General features: G+C 47.8%; 1 protein-coding gene and 1 long non-coding RNA gene across 3 annotated transcripts in view; one reads left to right on the top strand and one right to left on the bottom strand.

The window, feature by feature from the left end:
* Nucleotides 1-240: 240 nt before the first annotated feature.
* Nucleotides 241-15,110, bottom strand: LOC107401698 (uncharacterized). The gene is made up of 3 exons (XR_001578598.3): nucleotides 14,903-15,110; nucleotides 12,645-12,773; nucleotides 241-1,106 (listed from the first exon to the last, which is right to left on the bottom strand). It is a non-coding gene; the product is annotated as an uncharacterized LOC107401698 (long non-coding RNA).
* Nucleotides 14,146-15,506, top strand: part of Fnip2 (folliculin interacting protein 2) — a 116,911-nt gene continuing 115,550 nt past the window's right edge. Inside the window, exon 1 of one of the 2 annotated variants that reach the window (XM_015999591.3) lies at nucleotides 14,146-14,401. In XM_015999591.3, coding sequence (XP_015855077.1) covers nucleotides 14,304-14,401 — 98 coding nt within the window. In that variant the 5' untranslated portion in view covers nucleotides 14,146-14,303. The remainder of the gene's footprint in view (nucleotides 14,402-15,506) is intronic. The other variant, XM_015999590.3, reaches the window with a different exon arrangement.

The following is a 15,506-nucleotide window of genomic DNA, read 5'->3' as shown; positions in this document are numbered from 1 at the left end:
CTTAAAAGTTCTTATTAATAAAATCAAACCCGAGGCCAGTTATTGGTAAAGCGCTTGACTTGCAAGCACAAGGACCTGGGTTCAATCCCCAGAACCTGTTTAAAAGAAGCCTGTCATGGACACACTCACTGGTACTCTTAGCTCTAGAGAGTCAGAAACAGGTGGGTGGGTCCAGACTATTTTAAGAGTCCAGCTCAATAAGAGACCTTGTCTTTTTTTTTTTTTTTTTTTTGAGAGAGAGAGAGAAAGAAAGACTGAATTCACTTTATTTTTCTGGTACAAAAATCCTTATGTGGTGGTCACAGCTGGAGCCTGAGTCCCCCGCACAGAAACTCTGGTGTGGGTTTTCACAAGATGGTCAGTGAATTCCCGATAAGGAGACTTGGTGAACACAGTCTCTTTCCAGAGGATGGGGCTGAGTAGCTGTGGCTCATGGAGATGGCATCAAAGGTGGCCTTGGCAAAGTTGCCCAGGGTAGCAGCCCCTGGTTGACGTGTAGCAGTCATCAATCCTGGCCCAGCAGCAGCAGCAGCAGCTTCTTGGGCCCAGAAGCAGAGATGATGCCAGCGTGTCTAGGGGTAGGGATGAGGCACACCGGCACAGAGCCATGGCAGCCTGTCACCTTGCATGCAACAGTGTGGGGCTTGCCAATCTTGTTCCCCCAGCAGCCTCTCCAGTGATGGAAAGTTTAATGAAGATGATGGTCCTTTGGATGACAGTGGCTACCTCCTTGAAGCACTTAACACCAAGACCAACATGACCATTCTAGTCCCCAGTAGCCACAAAAGCCTTGAACCTGGTCCGCTGGCCAGCCTGAGTCTGCCTCTGCACTGGCAGGATCTTTAGAACCTCAACTTTTCGGGATGCTCCCAGGAAGAAGTCAATAATCTCAGGTTCCTTGATGGGCAGGGAGAACAGGCAGATCCCTCCAGGGACTTGTTCTTCATGTTCTTGACCAGGCGGCCCAGCTCCACTCCTTGTCTTTGGCTTTGCCTCCACAAGCCCAGTGGCCTCCTAAGCCCACTCATCCCCACCCCATCCTCCAAGCCCTCCTGCTGCACACTCACCAGCTGCCGTTTGTGGTTTCCCTGAAGAAGAGACCTTGCCTGAAAGAGAAAGAAAAAAAAATGAAAAACAAAACAAAACAAAACAAAACTGATGGATGGCCCGAGGAACAACACCCAAGTTTACAAATACATACCTAAAACACACACACACACACACACACACACACACACACACACACACACACACACAGTTAGTCACATTCACAGAGTAAAATCAAAGGATGAAAATATATAGATACAAGTAGTGAAAAGTGTTCCAGTCACCCAACTACCAAATTCTAGATTTGGAGAAAATAAATAGTTTTTTTTTTTTTTTGAGTTATGGGATTGTACAAAGATGTCTGTCTGCCTGCCTCCTTTTTGAAACAGGGTCTCAGGTAGCCTAGAGCTAACTGAACTTGCTTTGTAGCTTAAGGTTGGCCTTGAACACCTGAACCTCTGGCTTTCACCTTTCAAGGGCTAGCATTACATGTGTACTGCCATGCCTGGCTTTTCATCTTTTCTTTTTTTCTCTTTTTGCCCCCTAGGTTTTGGTCTTTGTGAATCAGATTTGAAAAAGTCCCTTAACACCTCTGCTTTAAATGCATTTCTTCCCAATGCCCATAGCAGTAATACTATTATTGTTTTGTATATGAGAAAACTAAGACTTATAGAAGTTAAGTGACTTGCTCCAAGTCATTAAGATAAAACAGCTAAACTGTACCTATATTATAAAATTATTTTTGATGATTCAAGACTTATTTCAAAAAGTTGAGCCATACGTAGTGGAGCACACCTGTAACATCAGCACCCAAGAGGCTAAGACAAGAGGACTGTCCTAAGTCCAAGGCCAGCCTGGGCTACATAGTGAGGGTCAGGCCAGCTTTAGCTACAAAATGAGATAATTTCTTTAAAAAAAGAAAGAAAGAAAGAAAGAAAGAAAGAAAGAAAGAAAGAAAGAATAAAGAAAAAATTATTAAAGTTCAGAAGTTTTCAGTAACTTTCTGCTATCCTTATCAAGAGAACTGTCATTGAGTGATAGATGTGTGTCCTAGTTTAAAGGGAAAGTGTTTTAGCAAGATGATGTTAAGTAAACTGCCTTTAGTCCCAAGGCACCACCAACTTTGAAATATCATTCCTAGTCCCAAAGCTGAGTCCCTATCATTCACACCCAGAAGCTCAGTTTCACAGCTAGCTGCACAAAGATAGGTAAATTTATACTAGGTGGAGTCAGTTTGAAAGACAAATAACCAGAACCATTTACTAGTCCCTGGTAAAGCACCCTTTGACATGACTGGAGCGGATGTGTGTGGGGTGAATGAACTAATTATACAAGAATCATGTGCTCATGCTGTGTACAGCTGCAATTTAGAGACATTATACACACATTATGGGGTGTTGGCCTTTAGCACACTATGGGTTTGATTTATCTGTAGTTCTCATTAACATACCTGAGGTTTCTGCCACAGAGTTCACAAAGAAAAAAAATATTAACTCAACTTGAACACAGCCATTAAAGTCTCCCTAAGAGTCTCCTAGGTGGGACTTCACATTTGTGGAGAAAATAGAGCATCCAGGAAAGGAGCAGCCACATCACATGAAAGGTGGAAGTATATGCCACATCTGCATCAAAATGTGTTCCAGATGGACAACATGCAGGAAGGGTTTTTAAAAGTTCGATTAAAATTAAAAGTACATAGTGTGTGTGTGTGTGTGTGTGTGTGTGTGTGTGTGTGTGTGTGAGAGAGAGAGAGAAAGAGAGACAGAGACAGAGACAGAGACAGAGACAGAGAGAGGCAGAGACTAGGAGAGGCCTTTTAAAAGTGTAATTGAATATGCAGAAACTACAACATATAGTATTAACAAAAAAGACTTTCACATTTTAAAAAATCTGTGTGAGTAGCATACCATCTCACATACCATCAGGGCTGAAGAGATCACCCGGTAGGTAAAAGCACTTTTCACCAACTGACAATCTGTGTTCGACCCCAGACACCCACAGCTGGAGGGTGAGCACCTCCACTTTCCTGCTGTTGTGACACACCTACAAACTTACACAGTAAATAAATACAATGCAAGAACAAATGCCCACCATCAATAAAGCCAGACGAAAACGACAGACTGGGAAACATCCAGCTCAACTCTTGTCCCAGACCAAATGCTCCCTTCCAGAAGTGCAAAGAGCCTCTGCAGGCAAGAGAAACCCACAGCCCATTGACGCGGGCAGGGAAATCAAAGGGGCTTTTGCAAGCGGTGCTTAAGGTGATGCCAACACTTGTTTATAAAAATGAAAACTAGCCGGGCGGTGGTGGCACACGCCTTTAATCCCAGCACTCGGGAGGCAGAGCCAGGCGGATCTCTGTGAGTTCGAGGCCAGCCTGGGCTACAGAGTGAGTTCCAGGACAGGTGCAAAGCTACACAGAGAAACCCTGTCTCGAAAAAACAATACAACAACTAAACAAAACAGGAAATGAAAACTAAAACTACACTCTGTCAAAATCAGTGAATAGCCTCAGTGTCAGCCAGGTATGGGCTACAGGTCTGTAATCCCAGAGCTCAGGAGGCAGAGGCAGGAAGATGACCACACCTTCAAGGCCAGTTTGCTATGACCTACCTAGCCCGTTCCAGGGCAGCTTGGGCTACATGGTGAGACCATGTCTAAAGACCAAAACCAGCAAACCCCCTGCCTAAACCAAAAAGTTAACAGCCGCAGTTGACCGCACTGTGGGGAAAACTGACATGCTCGCACATTTTTCGCAGAAAGAATCTGCAATATCCATCAAAACATAAAGTCTAGGCTGGGTGTTGGTGGCTCACGCCTTTAATCTCAGGACTTGGGAGACAGAGGCAGGTGGATCTCTGTGAGTTCGAGGCCAGCCTGGACTAGAGTGAGTTCCAGGAAAGGCGCAAAGCTACACAGAGAAACCCTGTCTCGACAAAACAAAACAAACAAACAAACAAAAACCAACATAAAGTCTAGCCAGGCATGGTAATGCATGCCTGTAATGCTAGCACTCCAGTGGCTGAGACAGGAAGCATGCCCAGAGTTTGAGACTACCCTGGGCTATTTAATAAGACTAAGTCTCAAATAAATAAGCAAACAAATCCATAAAGGCTTGGATCTGTGGTCGCTCAGTTCTAGGGGAACGAAGTTTTGAAGAGGATGGTTTGCAAGGACTCACAGAGGAGAAAATGAGCTGCACTCACATCAGGGAATGCGCCCCCGCAGACCATTAAGGCCCCACTGGACAACAGAGTGCCAGGTGTGTACTGAAAACTGCAAGGAAGCCCATGAGCTGGTCAGAATAAGCAAGGGGGATTGGGGGATACTGGGAGACAGGTGAAAGTGGAGCTGGGGAGCACAACCTGGAGGGTCTGTAAGTCCCTCTAAGACAAGGGGAACCACTGAGGTGTTCTGAACCGAGGACCGATTAAACATGACCTCCATATTTCAGTCTACTGTCGTGGAAAGAACAAAGCAGTGGGGTATGAGAACAGTTGGGATGAAGCGAGGGATGCCAGGGGATTGAATCAAATGGCAGCAGATGTGGGACGATACGCCAGGTTGTGGGCACCTTGTGATGGAGACTGTTTGGATGCTTCATTGGTTTACTGTTTGGTTTCTGGCAGTGCTGGTGACGGACTGAACCGAAGGCCTTGTACATCCTGAGCATGCACTGTACCACGCAGCTTCACTCCAGCCCAGTGGGGATTTTTTGAAATCAGAGCCACCAGAATTTGCTGGCAGCTGAATATGGGATACAAAGAAAGGATCTAAAATGACTCTAAGATTCTTGGCAGGAAAAGCCAGAAAGACCAAGTTGTGGTGATATTTTATTTGTGCTGAAATGTGGTGATATTTTATTTGTGCTTTAATAAAGTTTGCCTGGAGATCAGAGGAAATCACAGGCCATTTTACTTAAACAAAGAAGTCAGGCAGTGGTAGCACATGCCCTTAATCTTATAACTTAGCAGTCAGGATCTCTGTGTGTTCAAGGCCACACTAGGAAACAGAGCCAAGCATGGTGACAGATGCCTTTAATCCCGGTACCAACCATAGAGACCTGGAGGTCTGTACAGACAGGCAGAAAGTGACAGAGCTGTGCAGGAAGAGGAAGTGAGGTAGTTGGGCTAAGAGAGCCAATGAGAGAGTAGAACAGCAAGGCAATAAAGGCATGGGTACACAAGAAGTAACTTGCATGTGGAAGCTGCAGAGTTGGTGAGGTAAGGTTGGCTGTGGCTTTCCCTGTTTCCCTGATCTTTCTCTAAGGCTTTCACCCCTATATTTGGCTCTGTGTTTGTTTGTTTTTTAATTTAAATGAGACCATTTAGAAATTTGTCTATATAAAGTTGCCATTGATGGCATGAAGAAAAGGAAGAAAATTACAAATCTGGAAAGAAGTTAGGTCTCAAATTATGGACACATGGCTTGGCGTGGTGGCTCACATTTATAATCCTAGTGCTTAGTAGTTGAAGCAGAAGAATCAGCAGTTGAGGTCAGAGTCAGTCTGAGGCCAACCTGAACTACATGAGAGCCTGTCTCAAAAACAGACGACAAACAAGTAAACAAATAAATAAATGATGAATCTAATTAATTTTAGATATGTAGAAAAGTTGTGAGGTCAAGGTCAGAGGGGGCTGTGTGGAGGAACTGTCTCAAGAAGAGAAGAGCTGGTGCTGGACATGTTGGTGAACAGCTTTAATCCCAGCACTCAGGAGACAGAGGCAGGCAGATCTCTGTGAGTTCAAGGCCAGTTAGGTGCTGCGGGACACAGAAATATGAAGCAGGAATTCAGCTGAGTATAGCAAAGGCTGATACCTGGAAGAAGCAGGGCTCTTCCAGAGGAAAAAGCCAAGCCTCAAGGAGTCTTGGTGATATTGGCTTTTAAATATATGTATTAGCTGTTTCCTGCAATGATTTTCTTGTGTGCTAAGGTAGCTTTCACATTTAATTCTTCTTCTAAGAACTTCTAACTGTACTTTATCTGAGATACCTCTCAACATCCAAGGACAAATGCAGATAGACAAGCATTCCAGACCACCTGCTAGTCTCCTGAATTAAGGTAAATATCCACACAGAGACAACAGCCAAGGCCAGGCAGGTGTTAGGTACAAACCTTTGCTTCTTATGTAGGAAGCTTAACCCCCCTTTAATTCACTCAGAACAGAAGGGCTCTCACATACCACCTTCATCGAGCTCTGATGTACGCTTCCTAGCTACCGCTCAGACTTGGCCTGCCTGAGGAGAAAGCTGAGGGACCAGAGAATGCCGCATTACTTGTGAATTTGAAACCGGACTGGAGGGAGAGGAGACAGGACAAGGATGGAGATGGAAGATGGGAAGAACTTAGAAAAATGAGAGGACAGGAAGTGAAGGGACAGGGAGGAACTAAGGATGAGAACAGGCTGAAGCTGTGTAGATAGAATTTTGTCTCAGAAGAATAAAGTGAATGGACGAGAGAGCTCAGTGTACTTAGACTAATTCCCTCAGATTATTTCTCGCCACTGGTTTTGTCTCTTCCAGAACCTTGGGAAAAGACTATTAGAGGCTAGACCTAAATAGTCTTTGTTAGTTAGGGCTACCCAGTGAGACTCTGTCTCCAAAAAATAAACAAGAGGAGAGACAGCAAGATCATAGGAACTTGTGTTTCAGTCTAGGCTGAAGCAATAAATCTCTGTGTGTGTGTGTGTGTGTGTGTGTGTGTGTGTGTGTCTGTGTGTGTGTGTCTGTGTGTGTGTGTGTGTCTGTGTGTCTGTGTGTGTGCGTGCGCGCGCAAAAAAAATCAATTATAGCCTGAGAACTAGGTGAGACCAGTCAGTACAGACAGAACTTAGGTTTGAGTTGTCACTGAGCTTTCTGGGAAGGGCCTCACAGTACAGACTGAGAGGGAGCAAGGATAACTCATCTGACAGACTGGGCATTAGAGGATTGAAGTGCTGATCTGAGACCAGGGGAGGGATGACCAAGGAAGAATATGGACTACAGGGACAGATATATAGGAGGTGAGCTAAGGGAGATGGAAGGCACCCTGGGAGACCAGAGCTTTTTATGGTTTTGAAAAGAAACAAGTATAAAGGAATGATGCAGTTGAATGTGGGGGGTGTGGGGGGTGTGGGGGTGTGTCTGGGAGTTAAAGGATTCTCTGAGCTCTTGTTTCTGTATGCAAGAGTAGAAGTAGTCCTTATTTGAAGGGGATAAAGAGACAGCTTTATAATCTCTAATGAACACTCTAAAGAAAGAGCCAGATTCTCCTTGGGTTTCTGGGTCTGGGTGTCTCATGTCTTCCATTGATTTCTCCCTTGAGGCCAAGAAAAACAGCAGTCCATGGAACAAGCAGCTCTGATCACTTCTTTCACGGAACTCTGCAGGCTGAGTGGGTCATGCCTGGCTCCTCACAGGGCTCAGAGGAAATTCCTACAGCATGGCATTACCACACCACAATCTGTCGTCCATTTTCTAGGGATTAGGATTCTTTGAGACTTTTTCTGGCACATCTCCAGATTCTTCTGGGCGCCCTTTCAGTTCCTGAATAAAGTCTTTCATTCATTCATGTATCCAACAAGTATTTCTTTCCTTAGCAACCAGTCTAGCTTTATGCCACGCACCTAGGGAATTAACAATCTCGTAAGAGTTTATAGTCCATTTGAGAGGACTAGAGAAAAAGATGAGAAGGAAAAAAAAAGCTCATTTGGAGTAGCCCAAACCAAAGGGTCTACAGTTTGAAAGCAACCCAAGCTACTTAGGCTACAGTTAAACTGAGCCATTCAGTGAGACCATATCTTGAAAATTATGTATAAATAAATGTGCCAAAATACTATTTTAAGCTGGTGGTAACCTCGGTGGTAGATGGCATACCTAACATGTGCCAGGCTCTGGATCCATTCCCAGCATGTAGTGCACATACAAAAAGTTACCTTTTATTTTGTTTGCTTGTGTACGATAGGAGTTTCACTAAATTATCCAGGCTGGTCACCAACTCCCAGCCATCCCCAGGCTTCAGTCTCCCAAAGTGCTGGCATTACAGGTGTATGCCACCATGATCAGCAAAGAGCAGCAGCAACAACGAAAACCCATAAATTAGAAAAGCTATTTGTGAAGCCAAGAATGGTGGCACAGGCCTGTGATCTCAGCACTAGGGAGGCTAAATTGGGTGAACGTTGAATTGGAGACATCCCGAGCCACAAAATAATGACTCTGCCTTAAAACAAACAACCATACACCCCAAATCAAGCCAGACTAACTGGGAATGAAGCTCAGTGGTAGAGCCCTTGCCCAGCATGTACAAGCATAGGTTTAATTTACACCTTTGGGAGGAAAAAAAAAAAAGAACACATGCAAGTAAAAAAAAAGAAAGAAAATATGCTGATATTTTGTTTGTGCGCTAACAAAGTTTGCCTGGAGATCAGAGAGTGGAGGTAGTTAACCATAGAGGCCAGGCAGTGGTGGCACACACCTTTAATCCCAGCACTTGAGAGGAGGAAGCAGGAAGATCAGGAGTTCAAGGTGAGCCTGGGCTACAGGAGATTGATCCAGTCTAAAAGAGAAACAGAGCCAGGAGGTGGAAGCTCACACCTTTAATGAGAGGAGACAGGAGCTCAGCCCCTTCTCAGTCTGAGGACTCCTAGAGGTTAGAAGTTTCACGGTGGCTGGCTGCTCTGCTTCTCTGATCTTTCAGTTTTCACCCTGATATCTGACTCTGGGTTTTTATTATGAAGACCAATTAGAATTCGAGTTAGAAGAAAATGTGGTAGTAACTAGAATACAGTACCATTCGGTCTTTATGAATGAAGGAAGCATTTTCACTTTGGGTAACATGGAGAATTTCATGCCAAGCCAATAAGTCTGGCACAGGAAGGCAAGTACTAGATGACCCCACTTGTATACAGACCTAAGCAGGTCAAACAATAAAATGAGGGTGTAGGAGGTGGGGAGAGTCAGGGGAGGGAAGACTGACCAAAGATCAGGTCTCACTCACGAGGAGTAAGTTTTCTGTGTGCCACATATTGTTACCATGGTGACATAGCTAATAATAGTGTACATATTTCCAAATTTCGAAAACAGTGGATTTTAAATGTTCTCTCCACAAAAAGTATGTTAACTAACACACGCTGGATATAAGCATTGAAAATTCGGTGCTTGTATCAAAATATTACACTGTACCCCAGAAACATTTAAAATTATTGTTGATGGAAAACAAAAATACGAGTGCTGAGGGTGGCGGCTCCGTTGGTGAAGGGCCCGCCGTGCAAGCATAAAGACCCGAGTTTGGGTCCCGAGCACCTAATCAAAAAATTGGGCATGGGTGTACGTGGATATGATCCAAGGGCAAAGGAGGCAGAGACAGGAGGATCACCGGGGCTTGCTGGCCCCCCAGTGTAGCAGAGTTGGTGGGCCACAGCTACCCTGAGAGACCCTGTCTCACAAGCCAAGGTGGGGGGGGGCTCACTGGATAACAGCACCCCATAAGTGTGAAGACGGGAATTCAAATCCCAGCACCTGTGTACAAATCTGGGGAGGGATACTTGTAATGCTAGCACAGTGGGGGTGGGGGTGGGGGGTGGACGGGACACGGGGGACGGACACACAGGCAGGAGGTTTGCTGGTCAACAGCCCGGCTCTAGGCTCAGGGAGAGGCCTTGTCTGAAGGGAGTGAGAGTTACAGAGTAGGTTATGTGTCCCTTTCCTGTGCGCATGCCATACACGTACATGTGCATACAACACACACACACATACTAAGATGGAGAGCAAGTCTTTCTGGACTCCACATGGATGCAACACCCTGCCCCTATGGGCTGGTTACACAAACATGTACACATACTACACACGGCACACACAAAATCAGAGTAAAAAAAAAAACAAAACAAAACTGGGTGAGGCACGGTGGTGCACCGCGGAAATCTTGGGAGAGGAAGTTAGAAGGATCTTGAATTTGGGACCAGCCTAGGGTGCACAGCAGATCCTGTTTCAGGACAGAAATGAGAACAGGGCAGTGAGGTGGCTCAGTAAGCCAAAGCAGATTCATCCGCCAGCCCCCTAAAGGATAGAGAGGCTGGGCAAAGAAACCCTGCAGAGAGGAGCTAAGAAAACAGACAATGTATCTGTGCCATGTGTGTATGTATATGTGTGTGTGTGTGGGGGGAGGTCTGAGGAGGACTTTGTGGGGTCTAGGGATCAAATCCAGGTTGCCAGGCTCGCAGGTTCTGAGCCAGGCATGGTGGTACATGCTGCAATCCCAGCATCTGGGAGTAGAGGCAGGAGGATGGGAAGTTCAAGGTCGTGCTCAGCTGCATAACGAGGTGGAATCCAGCCTGGACTACGTGAGTCTATCTCTTTCTCAAACTTCCACCATGCCAACATGTATGTAGGTTTCAAAAAGGAGGCAATGTTCAATTACTATGTTGATTCCAAACATTTCCTGAGTTTAGTACGGTGCGGGTCGGCGGTCGCCACTGTGAGAGCATCAGGTAGATGGAGCTCTGTTTCAGACACCACAGGATCAGTTTGCAGTCAGTTATCTCTTCGGTCACCTGGGCTCATTAGGCCCCATCAGAGATTTTTCGAGCTTGCTGATTCCTGAGTTGAGGGTAACTATTTCATGAACTTTTTCTCTTTATTTTGAGACAGGTTTTATGTAGTCTAGACTGACCTTGAACTCCACAGGTAGCCGAGGATGACTTTGTGTCCTCCAGGTTTCCTCCTCTTTATCTCCTTCCTGAGTGCTAGGATTACAGGCAGGTTCCACCACACCTGTTCCCTGGGATATTAACAAAATCTCTCAACAATTATTCCTTGCTGTGTTACAAAAGACAAAAGTGGTGAGATGGAGATATTTTGTGCTGATTGGTGCTTTTTGTTTTGTTTCAGAGACAGGGTCTTCCTCTGTGTAATTCACTATGTAGCCCAGGCTGGCCTTGAACTTGTGGCCATCATCCTCCCTCAACCCCGCAGATGCTGGGATGTATAAGTCATCCTATCCCACTAAGATATAGAATTTGGAATCTCCTACAAGGTGGATTCAACAATGGAACAAACCACTACTATTAGATAAGTCTTCCTTCCCTTATTGAATGGCCCAAATACTGCAATGCTCTTTAAGGTAAAAGTAATCTGGAGACGTTATTTTTGTCATTGTTTTAGAGCTTTTATTAATCACTGATGGGAACTAAGAATTTTCCATTGTCTTTCCACAATGGCGAAGAAAGGAAAATCTGATAAAAATATTCTGAAATACTAGAAAAAAACACAAAACAACAACAACAATAAAAACCAAACCAAATCAAATCAAAACAAACAAAAACAGAGCCAGCTGGGCATGCAGCTCACCTTGTCTAGCGTGCACAAAGCCCTGGGTCTTTTATCTCCAGTGCTGTGTAAACCAGGTGAGTAGCACACACCTGTAATCCTAGTACTTTGGACTCGGAGGCAGCAGGATCAGAAGTTCAAAGCCCATTTCAGCTACATAGTGAGTTCAAGGCTACCACGGGCTCCGTGAGACCATGTTTGGTTTGTTCTAGGGTAAGTCCCCACCAAAAGGAGAAACTAGAAAGGGACTACTGGTGCTGCATGTTTTCTCTGGCATGCTAGGAGTTAAAAACAAGTTTATTCACGATACAGCAAGCTATAGGGAAAATTTTACAGATGGGTTTCTCTTATAGATTTTGGACTCAGATAAAATTTCTCTTCTAATAGAACACATCCATTTAGAATAGCAGGATGGTGGATTAATAATGTCATTAACGCCTCTGTCTTCGCCATCTCTTGGCCTGGTTCCATCTGCAATCTTCTATCAAGATAGTTGTAGCATTCTATCCAGATCTTAAATATTAATAACTCTATCTCAGTGAGGAGGAGGGAAACCTCTTCTAAGTATTTTCCCTCTAGCCTCGTCAGGAAGAAGGAGTACCAGGTTTCAGCAGGTCACTACTAGTGTCCATGATAACCTAACAGAAATCAAACCCAAACATTACAGAACATACATGTATTGAAACAAATCATGATTAGTGGATAGATCAGCATACAGAAGACAGCCCTTTCCCAATCCGCCCGTTCCTGGTTCATTGTTATTCTGTTATCTGCAAACGTTCAGAGTATTCTACTATTCCTGTCTTCTCGATAGCCACATGCAGAGTCATACGGCAATGCTAGAGACTGGGGTGAAGACATGATGAAGCAACCGCTGGATTGGGGCCTTGAACCCCCCCAGAGCTCTGCCCCATCCTCCTATTTTTGATTATTTATATTTGTGAAATAGGTTTGCCTTTTAAAGTCTAAATGTGCTTTATTAAAGTTTTATTTTTACTCCACACATGCCAGTGTCTTGTGTGGCTTGTGCATGTGAGTGCAGTGCCCTAGGAGGCCAGAAGAGGGAGTAGGATCCTCTGAACTGGCGTTCCACTTGGTTGTGAGCCTTCTGACCCGCTTGCTGCGCCCAGTCCTGTGCAAGAGCAGCATGCGTTTATAACCACTGAGCTACGTTTCCAGACCTAACGGTCTTCTTTTGATCAAGTCCAAGAAATCTTGGTGGGTCATTTGTTCACCGTTCACAAATTTGAAGGAGACAAAGTTGAACTCGAAGTAACTCTAGCTCTACTACCTACCGTCTGAAAAACTTGAGAGAGCTCAGTGTTGCGAAACAGGTTAATAAACTGTTTTGAATGTGGTCAGATGCTTCATAACCGCAGGTTCTTTAGAGTCTTGCACCACAGCACACTGAACTCTCAGGGGATCTGAAGAGTGATAGCATAGGCAAATGAATTTAGGCACACACCCTTTTCCCCCAAACCAAAGTGCATGCCGAAGATTTTTTTTCTTATGCGCCCTGATTATTTGAACTAGAAAAGCAACCATATGTTGAAAGCAACCATATAAATGGTTTTCTCTCAAATTTCTAAAGCTAGTGATTCCGTGTGTGTGTGTGTGTATGTGTGTGTGTGTGTGTGGTGTTTTAATAAGGGCTTAGCTACCTGCACCTTGTTGTGTGACCCAGGTACCAGTGGGGCCCAAGACACCAAACGAAACAGTGACCTGAATAAATTGTGAATTCATTCAGATTTAACTCTGGCCGCGGCAGAAGCTTGCCAAGACCTGGAAATGCAGTGAGTGATTTGGGCCAGAATCCCCAGCAGCAACCTCGGGCACCAAGTTTCTCCCCCGGGAGTCCTGTACCCGGCAAGACGAGGACCAAGTTCAAGGGCTTTTTCTCCAAAGAACAAAGACCTCCGCAGTCACGCTCTCGCACCCAGTGGCTCAAGTGTGCGGAGACCCACGCACCCCGCCCTCCTCTCCAGCGCGGGTCAGCGCCGCGCGCCAGGGACTCCTCGGGCCGCGCCCCTAGTGATGCCGCCGCCGCAGGGCGGGCAAAGGCGGCCAATGGCGACGCTGGGCCGCCTTGCTCCTCCCTCTCTCCCGCGCTCCTCCTCCCCCCCCCAACCCCTGCGATCGTAACTCCCTCCTCCCTACAAGCCTCTCCCCATGCGATCCCCCCACCTCCCTGGAGCTCCTCCCACATCGCCCCTTCCTATACACTCCTCTCCCCCACTCCCTCGCGCTCCTCCCCATCCCCCGAACTCCTCCCGGTCCCCCGCGCGCTCCTCTCCGTCCCTCGCGCTCCTTCCCCCTCCCACGTGCTGCTCCCTGGCGCTCCCCCCCCTCCCCCGCCATCCTCCACGCTCCTCCCCTCCCTTGTGCTCCTCCCTCTCCTCGTGCTCCTCCCTCTCCTCCTTTCTCCGCGCTCCTCCCCCTCCCTCGTGCTGCTCCCTGGCGCTCCTCCCCGCACCCTCCACGCTCCTCCCCTCCCTCGGGCTCCTCCCCCTCCCGCGTGCTCTCCCTCCTCCTCCCCCCCGTGCTCCTCCCCCTCCCTCGTGCTGCTCCCTGGCGCTCCTCCCCTCCCTCGGGCTCCTCCCCCTCCCGCGTGCTCTCCCTCCTCCTCCCCCCGTGCTCCTCCCCCTCCCTCGTGCTGCTGCTGCTGCTGCTGCTGCTGCCGCCGCCGCCGCCGCCGCTGCCGCCCTCTCCGCGCTCCTCCTCCCGCGGGGTGCGAGCTGTCAGCCGGGCGGGCCGGCTCCGTCATATGACCGGCCGCCGGCCGCGGCCCCGCACCGCCCCGCACCGCCCGCCAGCCCGCTGCAGCGGTCCCGCGCTCGCGCCCCTCCGGGCGGCCGCGCCCCCGTCGCCATGGCCCCGCCGCGGCCGCCGTGGGCTGCGCGCTGAGCCGCCGGGTCCCCCGAGCGTGGCCGCCCGGGGCCGCCCGCGTGCACGCCATGGCCCCGACCCTGCTCCAGAAGCTCTTCAACAAAAGGGGCGGCGGCGCGGCGTCCGCCCAGGCCCGGCCGCCCAAGGAGGAGCCTGCTGCCTTCAGGTGAGTGCGTGCGAGCCGGCGGGAGGCCGCAGGGATGGGACACCCCGCTCTCCTCCCGCGCCGCCCTGTCCCCCCTCCTACTCCCGGGCGGGATCCCACGCCACCTCGTCCCTTTTCCCCCAGCTCCTCCCGGGAGGGACCCCTGTCCCCTCCGTTCTCTTGGGGGAGATCCCACGTCTCTCTGTCACCTCTCTCCAGGTGGGACCCTGGCACCATCCTTTTCTCCCTCCTTCTCTCCCTCCCAGGGACCTTCCAGGTGGGACTCCGGAGCCTCCCAGTACCCTCTCTCCAGGTCTTTCAGGGTCCGAGAGCCACGAACCACCCTGTCCCCTCTCTGCTGTTTCCCCGGGGTGGGACCCCAGCGCCGTCCTCCTTCCCTGCTTTCCAAGTCTGTCCCCAGATGGGAGCCCCGCGCCATCCTCTGCCCTCTTCCCCCAGGTTCCCCACAACATTTCCCTAGATTGCTCCCGCGTCCGAGCACCTTCCAGGGCCCTCGAGTACCTGCCAGGGTCTCTGGAGGGAAAGTCACCTGCATCTCCCCTGCTCCAGAGCCTGTAAGCTGTCATTTTGCCGGCAGCTCCCACCTCCTGAGTATGTGACAGTATTTTGAAGTTGTAAAGGGTGGAGCCATGAAAAAAAAGGCAGCTTCTTTCTTGCAGTGTATGACGAACTCGCCAGCGGAGGAATAAAAGTGTGTAATTTCCTCATCAGTTACAAGGCTGATGCCGCATGATGAGTGGAAAGGGAGGGAAATGCTTTTATGAAACGTCTCAGGGTCTAATTTAACAAAGCTGCAGCAGATATTTAACAGTTCATCTTTGGAACACACACCTTTGAATTAGCATGTATTAAGAAGCTTGCTCAAGACCCACAGTTCTAAGTGGCAGGTCTTGGCGTTTTGATCCAAGCAATGGACTTGGAATCTAGTCTTTAAAATCCCCATGCTTTTGGGTAGTAAGTTTCCGAAGATGCTTTCTGGGGTCCTGTACTGTTTCTGAGCACGCTTATGTTGAGAAAGTCATTTATTGACTGGTTAAGTTTTCAACATTTAAAAAAAAAATTAAACACACTATATCGATTCTGGCATTCTGGTGGTGCATTTTGT

The sequence above is a fragment of the Peromyscus maniculatus genome, chromosome 6 (genome assembly GCF_049852395.1).
Source record: "Peromyscus maniculatus bairdii isolate BWxNUB_F1_BW_parent chromosome 6, HU_Pman_BW_mat_3.1, whole genome shotgun sequence".
In the NCBI taxonomy this organism is placed as follows: Eukaryota; Metazoa; Chordata; class Mammalia; order Rodentia; family Cricetidae; genus Peromyscus; species Peromyscus maniculatus.
This window is presented reverse-complemented; position numbering and strand designations above follow the sequence as displayed.